The sequence below is a fragment of the Thermothielavioides terrestris genome, chromosome 4 (genome assembly GCF_000226115.1).
Source record: "Thermothielavioides terrestris NRRL 8126 chromosome 4, complete sequence".
Taxonomy (NCBI): domain Eukaryota; kingdom Fungi; phylum Ascomycota; class Sordariomycetes; order Sordariales; family Chaetomiaceae; genus Thermothielavioides; species Thermothielavioides terrestris.
Genome location: NC_016460.1, coordinates 651,080 through 666,783, shown reverse-complemented (window position 1 = coordinate 666,783; position 15,704 = coordinate 651,080). Strand labels below are relative to the sequence as shown.

At 59.8% G+C, this 15,704-nt stretch overlaps 4 protein-coding genes across 4 annotated transcripts; 3 read left to right on the top strand and 1 right to left on the bottom strand.

Annotated features, from left to right (window-relative positions):
* The first annotated feature begins 1,720 nt into the window (after positions 1 to 1,720).
* On the top strand, positions 1,721 to 4,398 carry THITE_2118359 (glycoside hydrolase family 55 protein). The gene has a single exon (XM_003655038.1). It carries the CDS (start codon positions 1,880 to 1,882, stop codon positions 4,217 to 4,219), a length of 2,340 nt encoding a protein of 779 aa, XP_003655086.1. The 5' UTR covers positions 1,721 to 1,879; the 3' UTR covers positions 4,220 to 4,398.
* A 714-nt stretch (positions 4,399 to 5,112) lies between these two features.
* Positions 5,113 to 6,303, top strand: THITE_2054379 (uncharacterized protein; the record flags this gene model as incomplete). Its single annotated transcript, XM_003655037.1, has 3 exons — positions 5,113 to 5,661; positions 5,704 to 6,132; positions 6,202 to 6,303. The coding sequence occupies 3 exons, from the start codon at positions 5,113 to 5,115 to the stop codon at positions 6,301 to 6,303; spliced, it is 1,080 nt and encodes a 359-aa protein (XP_003655085.1).
* A 409-nt stretch (positions 6,304 to 6,712) lies between these two features.
* THITE_2118356 (uncharacterized protein) lies at positions 6,713 to 8,314 on the top strand. Its single transcript, XM_003655036.1, has 2 exons — positions 6,713 to 7,045; positions 7,113 to 8,314. The coding sequence occupies exons 1-2, from the start codon at positions 6,896 to 6,898 to the stop codon at positions 8,232 to 8,234; spliced, it is 1,272 nt and encodes a 423-aa protein (XP_003655084.1). The 5' UTR covers positions 6,713 to 6,895; the 3' UTR covers positions 8,235 to 8,314.
* A 248-nt stretch (positions 8,315 to 8,562) lies between these two features.
* Positions 8,563 to 10,701, bottom strand: THITE_155401 (uncharacterized protein; the record flags this gene model as incomplete). Its single annotated transcript, XM_003655035.1, has 3 exons — positions 8,563 to 8,943; positions 9,171 to 10,526; positions 10,621 to 10,701. The coding sequence occupies 3 exons, from the start codon at positions 10,699 to 10,701 to the stop codon at positions 8,563 to 8,565; spliced, it is 1,818 nt and encodes a 605-aa protein (XP_003655083.1).
* Between the last annotated feature and the right edge of the window lie 5,003 nt (positions 10,702 to 15,704).

Here is a 15,704-nt window from a genome sequence, read left to right as displayed (position 1 = left end):
TGAAGCAAGATGGAAGGGGCAAAGGCGGGGCGCGGATGGCGCACTGATGGAGCTGCTGGGCATTGGATGGCTGGGAAGGAACAAGACGGAAAGTGGGGGCCCCACCTGCTGTTTCGAAACAACAACACTGCCTGCCTGTGGCGAGTTCACATTGTTCCTGTCGCGGCATCAGGTACCGACCTGCAGCTGGCCAAGCCGCCCGGGGAACCCCTGACACGACCTCTCCCCCCTGGGCAGTTTTTGCCAAGCCCAGTTTTGACGATCTTCAACGAAACCTTGCTTCTCCACCACACGACCGTGCAACGACCGTGCAACTCACTGCAACGAGCGCCCTGCGAACCGATGAGCATTCCATGTCCGCGCCTATCGAGCGTTGCGCTGATCGATCGGTCAGAAAATGCACAGAAAATGCCCGAATCTCCAGAGCGCGAAACAGTTTGCATGACGTCGGATTTATCGACTATTCGCATGCCTGGTCCTTGTCTGTGGGCATGGGTTGGGCGTCCTTCGCCAGCACTCAAATCTCGAATGGCCGCGGCGCATAAATGTCGCCCCTGGATGCCTTCCTGCCCGCCCGATCATGGGCCAGATCTCGCCCAACGGTCCCATCTGATGTTTTGTGTTTGCGGTTTCGCAATTAATCCACCGACCCAGTTGGTCGGTTACATGTCCCTATCTGTCGTTTGTCCGAACACTCTGATGTTCCCACCCAATTGCTTGGGCGGCGCGAACTCCCATCCCGTGTTTCTTTTGCTTTTCTTGCCTTGGTGGAATCCGAGGATTGCAAGACTGCGAGAAATCGACGGGCTCTCCTGCCAAGTTGCACAGAGTCGTCCTCCATTCGCCGCTCTCTGCTGTCCCAAGCCTTCCACAGACCACCGCATCTTGCACCAGGAGTTCTTGCATGTGGGAGGCCAGCGTTAGGAACAAGTGGGCGCCAGCAAGCACTCGCATGGCAATGCCTGTCGTGTCTCCACATGGCGATGCGCAAGGCCTGCCCACCGCAGCAGGTTCTGGTTCCATGTCGATCGTTGCGGCGGCTACAGACCTCCACGTAGGGAAAACAAGTGGTTATTACACTACTGCATTCCGTACACTACAGGCGCGGAATAATGTGCGGAATAGGCACCCCCGGACTGAAACCCTGCATTAGGAAACAAGCGAGGCATGGGCTGGGACAGAAGGCCCGCCGGCGGCGGCAGGACACCACCACCGACACCACCACCGTGCCACCTGTATAAAGATGACCTCGCCGCCAAGCGCTGCCGTAGGATGGATCACTTCCTTTCGTTCCCTTACCCAGCTTTCCTCCGTTCGTTCGTTTGCTGCCTTTGCTGGCCAGGGCGTGCTTGTCCTGGCTGGCTCAGAGTCGAAGTAAGTACAGATTCCTGGACCATGTGACTTCCCGTCTCTTTGCAACACTTCTCTGCTGGCCCTTCCCTTTCTGGAAGTGCATGTGCCGTCTGGCAAATGACAGCTCCGAGCGGGGCGGGCCGCTCTGCAAAGCTGCAGCTTCCCTTCTCTGCGCCTTGTTGCTATTGTCTCCTATTCAAAGCACTTGTTCTGACCCGTCCCCCATTGTCTTCCTCTTCACGCCAACTGTCCTGCCACCAAGAATAGCGCCTCGGAATGAGCGTCTGCCCCCCATTGTTCGTCAAAGGAAAAATGACAGACTGCACAACCTGTGGCCACCCTGGCTTGTATTTGACAGCCACTTCTCGTGGCCTTTCGCAACACATTCACAGAGCAGGAACACAAACATTGCTTGCAACGCTCGCTACCGGATAGCCGAGCTAACCTTCGACAGCTTTCATTCCTTGACAACAACGTTACACCCGACAACCATTAAGCGATATCTGGAAATAGCTGGCTTGGCACCATGATCCTCTCCTCGATCTCTACGTTATTCCTCGCGGCCTTGGGCCTGGGTTCCCCCGCTCTGGCGGCCCCATCGCCGCGGCAAGCTTCCGGCTGGTGGCTGGCGAACGTCCAGCACCAGGGCGCGGCCGCCTTCAACGCCGACAAGAGCTACAAGGTGTTCCGCAACGTGCGGGACTACGGCGCCAAGGGCGATGGCACCACTGACGACACGGCCGCCATCAACCAGGCTATCAGCGACGGCAACCGGTGCGGCCAGGGCTGCTCCTCGCAGACCACCACCCCGGCCCTCGTCTACTTCCCTCCTGGCACCTACGTCGTCAGCAAGCCCATCGTTCCTTACTACTACACGCAGCTGATCGGCGACGCCATCGCTCCCCCGACCCTGAAGGCGTCGGCCGACTTCTCAGGCATGGCCGTCATCGACGCCGATCCCTACGACTCGACGGGCAACAACTGGTGGGTCAACCAGAACAACTTCTACCGCCAAGTCCGCAACTTCGTCATCGACCTGACGGCGATGCCCGTGGGGGTCGGTGCCGGCATTCACTGGCAGGTGGCACAGGCGACCAGTCTCCAGAACATCGTCTTCAACATGCGCACAGATGGGGGCGATAGCAACAAGCAGCAGGGCATCTTCATGGACAACGGATCGGGCGGCTTCATGACCGACCTGACGTTCAACGGCGGAAACTACGGCGCATTCTTTGGCAACCAACAGTTTACCACACGCAACATGACCTTCAACAACTGCAAGACGGCCATCTTCATGAACTGGAACTGGGCGTGGACCCTGCAGGACGTCAAGATCAACAACTGCGGCATCGGCATCGATATGGCCAACGGAGGCTCGCAGGGCCAGACGGTCGGTTCCGTCCTGGTGGTCGACAGCCAGTTCACCAACACGCAAATCGGCATCAAGACGGCGTACGACCCGAGCTCGCCCCAGACCAACGGCACCCTGATTCTTGACAACGTGGACATGACCGGCACACAGCAGGCCATAGTCCACGATGCTACGAGCGCTACTATCCTCGAGGGAAACCAGAAGGTCCGCTTCTTCGCCCAAGGCCGGACCTACAGCAGCGCCGGGGGCACCGCGGGCAGATCTGTGCAGGCTTCCCAGCAAGCAGTGCAGAAGCCGGCTGCGCTCCTCGATGCGAATACGGGCAAGGTTTTCACGCGCAGCAAGCCGCAATATGAGAACGTGGCGGCCAGCAGCTTTGTCAGCGTCAAGTCGAACGGGGCCAAGGGCGACGGTGTGACCGACGACACGGCGGCGATCCAGGCGATATTCGACAAGGCCACGGCCGACCAGGTTGTGTACTTCGACCACGGCGCCTACCTCATCACCAACACGGTCAAGGTGCCCAAGAACATCCGGATCACGGGCGAGCTCTGGCCACTGATCCTCGCGGGCGGCGACAGCACCTTCAAGGACCAGGCGAACCCGAAGCCCGTGTTCCAGGTCGGCCAGCCTGGCGACAAGGGCGCTGTTGAGATCTCGGACCTGATCTTTGGCACGGCCGGCCCACAGCCCGGCGCCGTGATGCTGGAGTGGAACGTTGCGGGCACGACCGCTGGCGCGGCGGGTCTCTGGGACGTGCACGCCCGCGTTGGCGGGTTTGCCGGCTCGCAGCTTGAGCTCGAGCAGTGCGCCAAGAACCCCAGCGTCACGAACCCCATCAACGCCCAGTGCTTCGGCTCCTTCCTGATGCTGCACATCGCCGCGGGCGGCAGCGCCTACCTCGAGAACACGTGGTTCTGGGTGGCCGACCACGCGCTCGAGCCGGCGGCCAACAACGGCCAGATCGACGTCTTCAACGGCCGCGGCGTGCTCATCGAAGGCGCCGGGCCGGTCTGGGGCTGGGGCACGGCCACGGAGCACTCGGTCCTCTACAACTACCAGCTCAACAACGCGTCGAACGTCTACCTGGCCCTGATCCAGACCGAGACGCCCTACTTCCAGGGCAACCCGGACGCGACCAAGCCGTTCACGGTCAACGCGCAGTACGCCGACCCGGACTTCGCCAAGTCGTGCGCGACCGACCAGACGGGCCAGTGCAAGCGGGCGTGGGGCCTGCGCGCGGTCAACTCCAAGGACGTGTTCGTCTTCGGGGCGGGGCTGTACTCGTTCTTCGACAACTACGGCCAGGACTGCCTCGCGACGGAGTCGTGCCAGACCAACATGGTGTCGCTCGAGCAGAGCCAGGTGCAGCTGTACGGCCTGAGCACCAAGGCCAGCGTCAACATGCTGACGCTGAACGGGCAGAGCGTGGCGCTCGACCGCGACAACCGCAACAACTTTTGCGCGACGCTCGCGTTCTTCCAGTCGACGTAGGGCGTTGCTGGAGGGCGCGGCGGCGGCGCCGGCAGGGGCGGCGGTGCGGGAAGGGGCGGCGGAAACGGCGGAGCTGCGGAGTGTCCAGCGAGTTGGGAGAGGTAGAGAAGAGGAGGAGAGAGTATCTGGATACCCTGGGAGGATACGCTGAGTTTTGTTTCTTGCTTGTTTTTATTTTCTTTTTTGTCCCAACAGTTGGTTCCGTGACTGTTGCCGTCTTGGTTTGGCTAGATCAGCGGATACCCTTCTGCTTCTGGTACATACATTATTGCCCTAGTGGCATTTTGCTTGCAATTTTTCTCTTCTCGGTTGTGACGGCGTTGGGAGTCGGGGACAGAGCGTAAAATACCGGTCCGGCTCAAGGGAAGAGTGATACATGAGTGATGACTTGACGATGATTCGACACGACTGAGAGCGGCGAGGAAGCTATGGAGAGAATAACGAGACCTCTCAGTACGCGGCTCCATGATGTCGCCTGTGTCGTTTTTGGTCGTGTAGCTGAAAAAGGAGTTGCTTGCAGCGCAGGCGGATTTGCCTGCCGCGCTGGGGGACCCACTGGCAGCTTGGCAGCGTCATACCTCGGGGCTTTCCCCCCGACTCTCATGACAGCTTCCCAAATCCTCGCTTTCTTGGCTCTTTTGCGCATTTACCCTCGCTCTTCTTTGGAATATCCGTCGCTTTGTTTTCAGTCGCGCGCACACAACGCCAGCGATCTCTTTGTCCATAGATTGTCAGATTACTGCTTGTTTTTACTAGGAAATGCACGCACTGCATTGATGCGACCGGCTGAACCGTCTTCCGCTGCTCGCCTGAGCCAAGATCGAACCTGTTCCAACCCCAAACTAGAAAGACAACAACATCCAGCGCAGTAACATACACACAGCACACCAACAATGGACGGCACCACCGACCCCCAGCCACGCCGCTACAAGTCTCCCTCCGACCTCGCCCGCGCACCACCCTCCTCCCCACCCCGCACCGCGCGCATCACCTCCACCAGCACCACCACCATCACCACCACCCGCCGCAATTCGCCCTACCTGCCCACCCCGACCGAGCTCGCCCTCCTCGCGCTCTACCCGGCCATCCTGCTCTTCGGCGCCGTGTACGCCGTCCTCTCCCCGACCGTGCCCTACCCCGCCGCGGCGGGCCAACAACAACAACAACCTCCTCCACCGCCCCCCTCCTACTTCGCCCGCAAGGACAACCTGCTCAACACGCTCTTCGTCAAGCGCGGCTGGGCCTGGATCACCCTCGCCTTCGCCTCCTTCGTCGTCACCCATCCTGCGCTAGCGGGTCGTCGCCGCCGGCTGCGCCTGCTGCGCGCCGCCGTCCTCCGCTGGGCGCTGGTCACCGTCTGGTGGGTGTTTGTCACGCAGTGGTTCTTCGGCCCCGCGCTCATCGATCGCGGGTTTCGATGGACCGGCGGCAAGTGCGAGGCTGTTGCTGCTGCCGCTGTTGCTGCTGGGCGGCAGCAGCAGCAGGTAGCGACGGTGGTGGGGGAGGGGCGGGAGGGGCCATCGCCCGCGGGCGTCGTCAAGGAGGTGCTTACCGCCGCGGCGTGCAAGGCGTCGGGGGGCCGGTGGAGCGGGGGGCATGATATCAGCGGGCATGTGTTTCTGTTGGTGCTGGGGAGTTTCTTTCTGGTGCAGGAGGTCGGGTGGGTGGTTGCGAGGTGGGGGCGGTATCTCGGGGAGGAGAGGTGTGTGGTGATGAGGGACGGGGCGGTCAAGGGCGCTGCGGTGGAGGCTGAACGCGAAGGCGGGGGGCGGATGGAGGGTGTGGAGGAGGGGGTCGGGCTTCCGGTGCTGGAGGCGTTGGGGCTTGGAGGACGGTTCGCGGCGGCGGTGGTGGGGTTGTGCGTGTGGATGCTGCTCATGACGGCGATTTACTTCCATACGTGGTTTGAGAAGGTGAGTTTTTCGACCGCCCGGTGTGTGTGTCGGTTCTTTGCGCGGAGCTTGCTTCACTAACTTGGGCAGCTTACGGGTCTCTTGGTCGCCCTGGCTGGGCTGTATGTCACGTATGTCCTCCCGCGCTGGGTGCCGGCGCTGCGTGGCATCGTCGGACTGCCGGGGATCTGATCTGAGCTACCACCGTGGCGACCGTACATAACATAGAGGCACGGCGTGGGACTCTCTTCGAATACGATGCAAGTGAAGTCTGCGCTTGACTGCTACACATACCAGTCTTCGGTCACGCCGCGCCGGCGAAGACAGGCGTGCAGTGATCTCACACAGTCCCAGTTGCTGGCCACCGTCGCCGGAGTCTCTGAGTACTTTTGGCCGAGCAGGTGCTCCGAGGGCTGATCCGGGCGCTACGTCGGAGACGATGGAACGCCAGTCAAGTGTCAAGTTCTTCAGACAACCAAGTCCCCGACACTTTGAAGGCCCATGGCCTGTGCGATGGCCAGTGTGACAGCTCTTCCTTCACGGGCTTTGACCATTTCCCCTGCTGGGTTCCGCATCTTAGCCTCATCAGAGAAGAGGCTCAAAGCGGAGTCCCAATGGCTGTCTGGAGCACTGGACAGTGTACGGAAGAACGTTACGCATGTTTCGTGTATAATGTTTCGCAGACAGCGCACGAGCCACCTATGATCTCATCGCAGCTGGAAACACTCGCGATCCTCACCCTCTGCCTCCGCCAACCTCCACCAGATCGCACCCGATCGCCACGATGGCACCAACCACCGATGGCATGGCGCCCGTCAAGGTACCCGCCAACCTCCCCGAGCTTGTCCGTAGTGCCTTCAACCGCGCGCGCGCCAGCGGCGACGTGCACTTCTTCCCGACCGAAGTGACCCTCGTCAACGTCCACTCGGTGCCGGTGCGTCTGCCGCCCCGAAACGCTCGCATGGCAACTCGCAGCTCACGGGTGATGCCGCTCACTGCAGTTCCAACTTCGCTTCTCCCCCGCGCTCGCCGAAAAACCGCGCGCCCCGCAGCCCCCGGCACCATCCATCACCACCCCCACCGCCGACGGCCCCACGACGAAGGGTGACAGCCGCTTCTTCGACCCCTTCGACGATCCTCCACCCGCCATGCTGATCACGCCGCTCCCGCCCTCGCACAACCTTGTCCTCAACAAGTTCGCCATCGTTCCGGAGCACTTCATCCTCGCGACCAAGGCCTTCAAGCCGCAAAACCACCTGCTCGAGCCAGCCGACCTCGCCGCCGCCTACGCCTGCATCGAAGCCTACCACTACCACCACCAGCAACGCCAGCACCACCAGCATAGGCAAAGCAGCACCAACCCCACCACCGACCCCAAGCAGGAGGACGAAGCGAAAGAAGCGCAAGAACAACCCGACCCAGACGAAGGCGAGCTCTTCGTCTTCTTCAACTCGGGCCCGCACTCCGGCGCCAGCCAGCCGCACCGCCACATCCAGCTGCTTCCCGTCGCGCGCATGCGCGAGGGCCTGGCCCGCCACGAGGCCGCCGCGTGGGACGTGCTGGCGCGCCGGCTGGGCCGCACCAGCAGCAGCACCAGCAGCAGCAGCAGCAGCAGCAGCAGCGGCAGCCGCGTCCGCGCGAGCCTGCCGTTCCAGACCTTCGCCGAGCCCATCTCGCCCGGTGCCGACCTGCCGGCTGTGTACGCGCGGCTGTATCGGCGCGCGTGTGAGGCGGTGCTGGGGACGGGGGAGGCGGCCGGGGTCAGCACGGTGGTTGGTGATGGCGAGGGTCACGAGGATGTGGAAGGGGGTGGTGGTGCGGAGGGGGTGGGGGAAGGGGTCGAGGCGAGAGTGGATTACAACCTCGCGATGACGAGGGAGGTGATGGTGATTGCGCCGCGGGTGGCGGAGGGCGAGGTGGTCTGGGCGGCGGCGGCTGGTGGGGAGGGGGGCGGGCAGCGGACGCCGGTCGGGAGGCTCGCGCTGAACGGGACGGTGCTGGCCGGCACCGCGCTGGTCAAGAGCCGCGCCGAGTGGGACGCGCTCCGGGCCGAGCCGGAGCAGTTGCTGGAGGTGCTGGGGCGGATTGGCGTGCCGACGGTGCACGCGCCGTCGCTGGTGTGAGGAGCCCGGGTGAAAGGAAGCGTTGGTGTTGGCGGGATAGATGGTTAGATGAATAGATGGTTGCGCCTGGAGACAGTGCAGCGGGGGTAGACGGAGTCGGGGGGTGCATTGTTGGGAGTTATGGTGTTAGTTAGAACTGCTTCGTTTCTATCCTGCTTGCATGAACACACTAGAATTACTTTTCCTCTCTCTCTCTCTGTATCTGGAACCGTGTAACCATCCGCAAAAATCCCATCGCCTCCACGTTACTGGCCATCAATTATTCCATCCTCAAACCCCGAAAGACGGTGGCACCCCCAGACACAGAACACACACATCGTTCCTTCACTCACTCAACCGCCGCCTCCCCCTCAGCATCAGCACCCTCCACGCCCGCACCCGCACCCGCACCCCCATCTTGCTGGACGTTGCCATCACCAAAAAAAGCCCGCGGCCGCGCCGCGCCCCGGCCGCGGCGCGCCTCCTCGCGCTCGCGCACCAGCTCGTCCCACCGCTTGCGGCACGTCGAGTTGCCAAAGTGGTACGACCCGCCGTGCGCCACGATGTACTCGGCCACCTTCTTCCAGGGCACCTTGGCGCCGCGCAGCTGCTGCAGTTGGTCTGCGTGCGAGTGCGGGTGCGGGTGCGGGTGCGAAGAGTGTGGGTGTGAAGAGTGCGAAGAGTGCGGGTATGAAGCCAGTGCGAGGACGGCTTGTTCGAGGAGGCGGAGCTGTTGGTTTTTTTTGCGGGGAGGAGGAGAGGGCGGTTAGTGTGTGTTTCGTGAGTCAAGGAATGGAGGACGAACTTTTGGGGTTTGGGTTTGGGTTTGGGAAGGGATGTGGGATGGATATAGCATTTATCGAAAAGGGGTATGGTGGAGTGAAGCGGGTTACGGAAACATAAAGTAAACAAAAGAAGGTGGGAGGAGTAGAAGACAAAAAAACAAGAAAAACGTACATCCTTCTCCCCCCACTCGGGCTTCCGGACCCGCGCCTCGCGGCTCTTGGTCAGCGTGCGGTACCGCCCGCGCAGCGTCGACTCGGCCTCGGTGAAGCCGCCCATGCGCCGGATCTCCTTGTACGTCATGCCCAGCTGCTTCTGCCGCACCAGGAAGTCGTCCTTGGACGACCGGTCCGGCAGCAGCTCCGGCTTGTCGTTGTCGTTGCTGCTGCTGTTGCTATTCCTGTTGCGATTGTTGTCGGCGCTGCTGCTGCCGCTGCCGCCGGCGCTGGCTTTGGATTTGGCCTTGGCTTTGGCTTTGGATTTGGATCCGGCCGGGACCGCGCGTGGGGTATGCCCGGACGTGGTAAGCGGCGGCAGTGGCGACGTGGATGGCGAGGGTGGTGAAGGAGGGGGAAACATGCTTGGTGCCGGGGAGATTTTAGCCATCGGGCGCAGATCGGTCAGCTTCGGGAGCGGGGAGCCAGGGGAGGAGGAGGCCTGGCCGGTGGGTTGGAGTTGGGACATGTCGCCCTGCTGGCGCGGCCGCGTGCGCTGGCTGCGAGCATCGGGCAGCAGCTTGCGGCCTTTGTTGGCGTGCTTCGCTGCATGGTGGGATGACGGCACCGGCTCGACCGTGGCAAGAGGCCGGGCGTTGTTGAGGGTGTAGGGAGCGGACGCCCCGGCCCCGGTCAGGAAGCCTGTGTGCATGGACTCGTAGGAGGAGGCCGGCGAAGGCGTCTGCCGGATCCGCAGCATCTTGGGAGACACGGTCCTGCTGTCGCCGGCGGCGGGCTCTGCCCAGGCGCCGCCGCTGCCGACGTCTGGCTCTGAGACATCGATGCAACGCGGCTCGCCGTACGCGGCCGGGCCTCCCGACGGCGACAAGACGTTCCACGAGGCTTGGTTGGGCTCGTCGCTCAGCACCATCGCTTCGAGCATGTCCCGCGACGATGCGAACAGCTTGGAGGCGCTGCTGGCGGCGTCTTTTTCAGCCGCCGGTGCCAGGGGCAGGTCGTGCGCTGCCGCGCCGGGCCTGAAGACGGTCTGAGGGACCATGCTGGCGTGGATGCCCAACGTGTGGTGGCTATATTGCTGCACGAGCGGGTTGACGGTCTGGTGCATGGGATCCCAGCCGTGGTCCCCGCCGTGTGGGTGATGTGGCGCAAACGGGCTGAGGAGTGGGAGGCTTGGGAGGCTGTGCGGCACCGGCGTCCAGGCTGGAGCATCCAGCAGCTCAGAGCCCGCCGGCATGTTTGCGCTGGGACCATGGTAGGCGGGTCTCGGCTCTGTCGAAGCGGAATAATGCGAGAGATAGGACGAGCCAGAGGAGCACGAGGTGCCGCTGCCCGTCGTTGGCTGGTCGTCTCTGGTCTGCCCCACGGACTGGGTCGTCAGTTTTACATGTCTCTCCTCTCGAGACAAAGAAAAACAAAAAAAGGGTGGGCTGAAGTCAGTTTTCACGTACAGTACTCTCGGCCTCGTCAGGAAAGTATCCGCTGCCGTAGGCCGGGATGCCGTGCTTCAGAGACATTGGGTCGAAAGACATGCTGTCGCCAGCCCGCTGTTGACGGAGAAACTGCGCTATGTTGATCTGATTCAGTTGCAGACACAAGGGTGCGAATGCGGCCGCGGCTGCGGAAGAAGAGAAGACATTGTCCCGGGGTAAGACCATGTCTACCTGGGGTTTGGCCAAACTGATAAACATTCTGAGTCTCCCCGTGGGTCGCGGGGCTTGCCCGATGGGCCCCTCGTTCTCTGCGGCCCCAGACGCCGGACTCGCTGCTCTCCGGCCGCTGCTGGGCTGCAAGTCTTCTTCCACCGCCCGCTTCTCTCCTCTTCTTCACCGCTGCTTCTGATCACTTGCAATATCTCGAGCGTGCCGAACTGGTTGCGCCCCGCCTGACGGGAGGGGGGTTGGATCACCAGCTGTATGAGGGCGGTGGGTGGTTCGTCGGGCTGCGACCGTTGAGCGGTCAGGGGCGGATGGTTTGTGGTTCGTATGCAGGTATGTGTAGGTTCCCGCGGGGGAACGCGTGGAGGAACTTAGCCCACGTTAGCCTCTAATGAATGGAATCAGCATCAAGCGAAGCAGTCGTTCCTCCAATGATGTTTTCACTGGGCAACCTACGTCAGAGTGGTGTCCACCGCTAGTACGGCGGTAGATTCAAGACATGCCCCCTGGAGCCGAGAGCGGCGTCTTGGGATGGGAGAGAGCGAGTCTGATAAGAGTGGGTGACAAAGCGAGCGGTAGGAGTGACTGCGAGCTGGATGCCAAGCGCTCATTCACCATGGAGGCCGGCCTGGATCTGAGTCTTCTTTAATCCGATCGAGTGAGAAGGTCGAGACACACAAGGGGTGACACCGGGCCGCCAGCCACAAGACTCGGCGCCCCCCCGTGCAGAGCCATTGTGTACACAGGACGCCTCCTGTTCCATCCAGAATCCTCTATCGTCTCCGCTCCCGTCATATCTCACAGGGAAATTGACTAGGACGCTTTGCGATGGTTCGAACGGGAACTTTGCTGAAAAAGGACGACACATTGCCGGAATAGGACGACCTCGGGCTCGCCTCCCGGGCGGAACTGACCCGGTTCGTGGGAGCTTCCTCTCTGGGGACCTGAAGCCCGCCCTGCCAGCCGTCGGCCCGGCAGCCCCTAGATTTGCGGCCAGCTCAGCCGATGCCGGCCGAGATGATCGTGATCGATGTTGTCACATCTGACTGGGACGCAAGAACATGCTGGCACAGAAGTTCTGGCTGCGGGATCGCCGTAGAGGACCCCCAAGCGCACCGTAAGGGGTGAACCTCGAACGTTGAGTACAGTACATGTCTCCGCTGTCACTGGCCGGAGGCTGCCGCGGCTAGCCACGCATATCTATGAACTGTCTCGGCAGCAACCAGCAACGCCGTCCACGTGGGCGGCCAATCGTCTGGGCCCAGGTATGCGGGCTTACATGTAGTCTCTTCCAAAACAGCCAGGGCTGCAAACAAGCCTGCTAGCTGGCGTTGCTGCCCTATGTCCTTCTTCCCCCACCACCACCCCATCTAGGAGCTGCATGAGCCCGATTCGGGTATCGATCTCGGGTGCTGATCCCCAAGCAAGCCACAGATCATGCGGCCTTGACAGAAGCAGTCACTTGTCCGGTCGTTGGCTCCCCGGTCGTGGGGACTAGCGGACGATCACCCCCGTGCGATTGGCGGCTCCGGCGATCCGGGCGATGCTTTTCTGCAGAGGTCTCGGGGCGCCTTGCATAAGTGCCATGTACGACATGTCAGTGGTACGTAGTAACCTGTCAGCGGAACCGGCGCCACGAACGCCCCAAAAAATCAAAGTGCCGCCTGCGTCGTTGGCATCGGGGCAAACAAGGGAGTGATCACTTTCTCACAGGACCTTAAAAGGCTGAGCAGGCCTCAGGGCTCTCCTCAGTCCTGCTCTAAGCTTCCTTTCTGGGATTCTCTCGCATATTGCCACGGGATGGGCCCCCGCCCCCTGGTGCAAACCGGCGTAGGCGGCTCGAAGCGGACGGCGTAGCCCAGGGGCTATTTCCCACACGGACGGCGACTGCTTTGGGGCATGTGCGTGTCCGAGGAGCCGCGGACCCGTCTGTGGGGGGAGGCCAGCCGAGAATCGGATGCAAGGCGAGCCTCGGTCGTTCTGGACCAGCGGTCGCGATGCAGCATGTATGGGGTTTATGAGAACAGAGCGTTGCCCCCCTTGTCCCTGTTTGGGCAGCAATCGTACCTACTCAGTTCGACGTGAGGAGTTCCTCGAAACCAGGCCACGGTCCAGGGGTCCCTTTGCCCGGGGTGGGCGAGGCCGACACGGGAAGGCCACCATGTTTACTCTCGGATGCTCTGTTTGAGGTATTTGACATCGCAATTTAGAGCGAAAGGCGTTTGTAGTGTTGCATGTGGTCCATGCGGCCTCGCCTCCCTAGTGTCCAGATAAGAGAGAATCTGGCAGTTTGAATCTGCGTCGCTGGGCTCACCTGGGCTGGGAGCACTCGCTCCTGGGTTGTCCAAGCTTTCAAGGAAATTCGACGCATTCCTGCCCTTCAGCTACTTACTCTTGGTACGAAGGAGCTCACCAGGTACCCAGGAACACATCAACTCCGTACTCTCGCTGGCGGAGGGCCGTGCCGGGACTCGACAAACACGCACGCAGGGAAATATCGGAATGCCCCGATTCGCCAACGGATCGTTTGCATTTTGGTGTTGCTTACTTGGTTTGGCCCCTGATTTTCGGATGAAATCCAGTGCTCCGAAGAGCCGGACCCGAGTCTAGGAGAGGGAGACGTGTCACCCCTGCTGAGCATGGATGACGTTGGAACTGTTTGCACAACAGGAAGTCCGAAAAAGCCCTGCGGTTATGTGTAGTGGGAAGAAGTACTGTGCTGGCGGAATGACGGGAACGGTCCAGACCAAGACACGAATTCAGGATGAATGATCTGGAAGAGAGATTGCCTCGGGGCAGTACAAGCGAGAGAAAATTGGAGCAGCTAGTGCTTCCTGTCTCGTCGGTATCAACCTTACTTGAACCAAGCTGGAGAACCCGCTGGCGGGGTCAGAACTCCAAGCAAAATGAAGTTAAACAAGACACGCCTCGGGAGACACGGCTCAGGCGCCAAAGATCAGATTTCTGACCGCAGAGCTGGATCGACTGCTGAAGCATGTCAACGAGACAGGTGCGAAGCAGAAAAAAGGGGCAGACGGCCAAGATGTTCTTCGTCTTTGCCCTGCCAACCTGCGGCCTCCTTCAATCTGCAAGCGTCGCCCCCCAAAGGTGAGCTAATCGCCCGTCCTTTTCAAATGCCGAAAGCCTCGATAATCATCACCAACGGCATCGAACCTTTCAACTGGGTCATCAACGGGATAACCTCAGCCACCTAATTTAAAAAAAAGGGAAAGCTTTCGATGCGTCCGGTGACCCCGTAAGCCATACCACGCGGCACCGGACCAACGATCGCGCAATGGTCAGTCAAGCTCATTGAGACGGCCAACGGTTTAGAGTTTGAGAATCAGTACAGCCCTCTCGAGCTTGACTAGGGCAGGCGACCAACTGCAGGAGGACTGAAACCCTGCATTCACGTCTCCCAAATTTAGTGTCCGACCAAAGGAAACTGCCTCGGCCTGCCTCTTCTCGACAAATTGGCCACCGCGTGGTCCAACTTTCTTTTGTCAAGATGGAATGTTCGCGAGCGAGGCGTCGCGAGGAGAAGGCACCGGGCAGCCTTATACGTGCTGAGAGCTGACAGCAGAATCACCTGGGCCAACTGTCGGGGGGATATGTACGTTGAATGGGCAGTGGGCTTCCCAACAGGCATTCGTTTTTGCCACTAAAAGTTCTATGTCTGCTCAGAAGGGTCCAGAACTGGTAGCTTTGAAGACAGGTAACCGCACCTTTTGAACAACAACGAAGACCAAAAGCTGTCGTTATTGATACGGAGGCACGCAATAGTAGTATACAGATACAATGGTGGAATAAATGATGATGGATTCAAAGTGGGGAGGCTCCTACCACTGCCAAGATATTCTTGGCAGTGTATATATAGGGCGCATAGGCTATATAGGGCAAACCCTATATAGAGCAACCCTAACCCAGAGCCTAACCTAGATAGGGTCATCATCTATTTACATATATAGGAGCATCCGATATCAAGTGCCGAGCCACAAGAAAAAAGGCAATGCCCTCACTACGCTAATCCTCAAATTGATCCTCCTTCCCAATCTAGTAACTTATTTCTCTTAATCATCCTCCTCCTCACGATATTACGCCGGTTTAGCGCCTTTGCTAGCGTATATACTACGCTATAGATTCAGAGCTAGGCCGGCTACTACAATGGTTGAAGCTACTAACGAAGGTAGCTCCGCAATATGCTCAGCTAGCATAGGTATCTTCTTAGACGTTACAGGCTATAGTGCTATAGGCTATAGCGTTGTAACCTATAGTATCGATAGGTACTTAACCAGGGCCACTAGCATAGGCACCCTCTACAAAGAGTTCCTCGTCAATAGAGTAGCCAGTATAGGCGCCTCTCGCAAAGAGGTCTTTATCGATAGGCCAGTCGGTATAGGCGCCTCCTACAAGGAGGTCCTCGTCGATAGGCCTACTATAGGTGCTTCCGGCTATAGAGCCTCACCTATAGTCGCTAGAAGCTACAGTATAGCTAGCGCTATATTCTAGGGGTAGTCGTATAGGCGCTTAATAGGTACTACGGCGCCTATAGCCTTCTCTATAGCCTTACTAGCGGCTTTATATATAGTCTTATCTATAGCTTCTATATTCTTCTAGGGCCGACTATATAAGCGCTTAGCTAGGGCCTCGGCTTCCTCCTTCTTCTATACTACACCTATAGACAGATCTATATCTAGGCGCTTCCAATATTCCTCTACAACCTTAGGTATATACCGTATTTCGTATAGCGATTTCTAGGCGTTGTAGTATATACTAAGGTTCTTCTATTAGATTAGGTATTTAATCTATATACTAATTATAGTATATTAGAGGATACGTTCTACCTTATAATTATCCTTAAATTCGTAGTCTTTAGA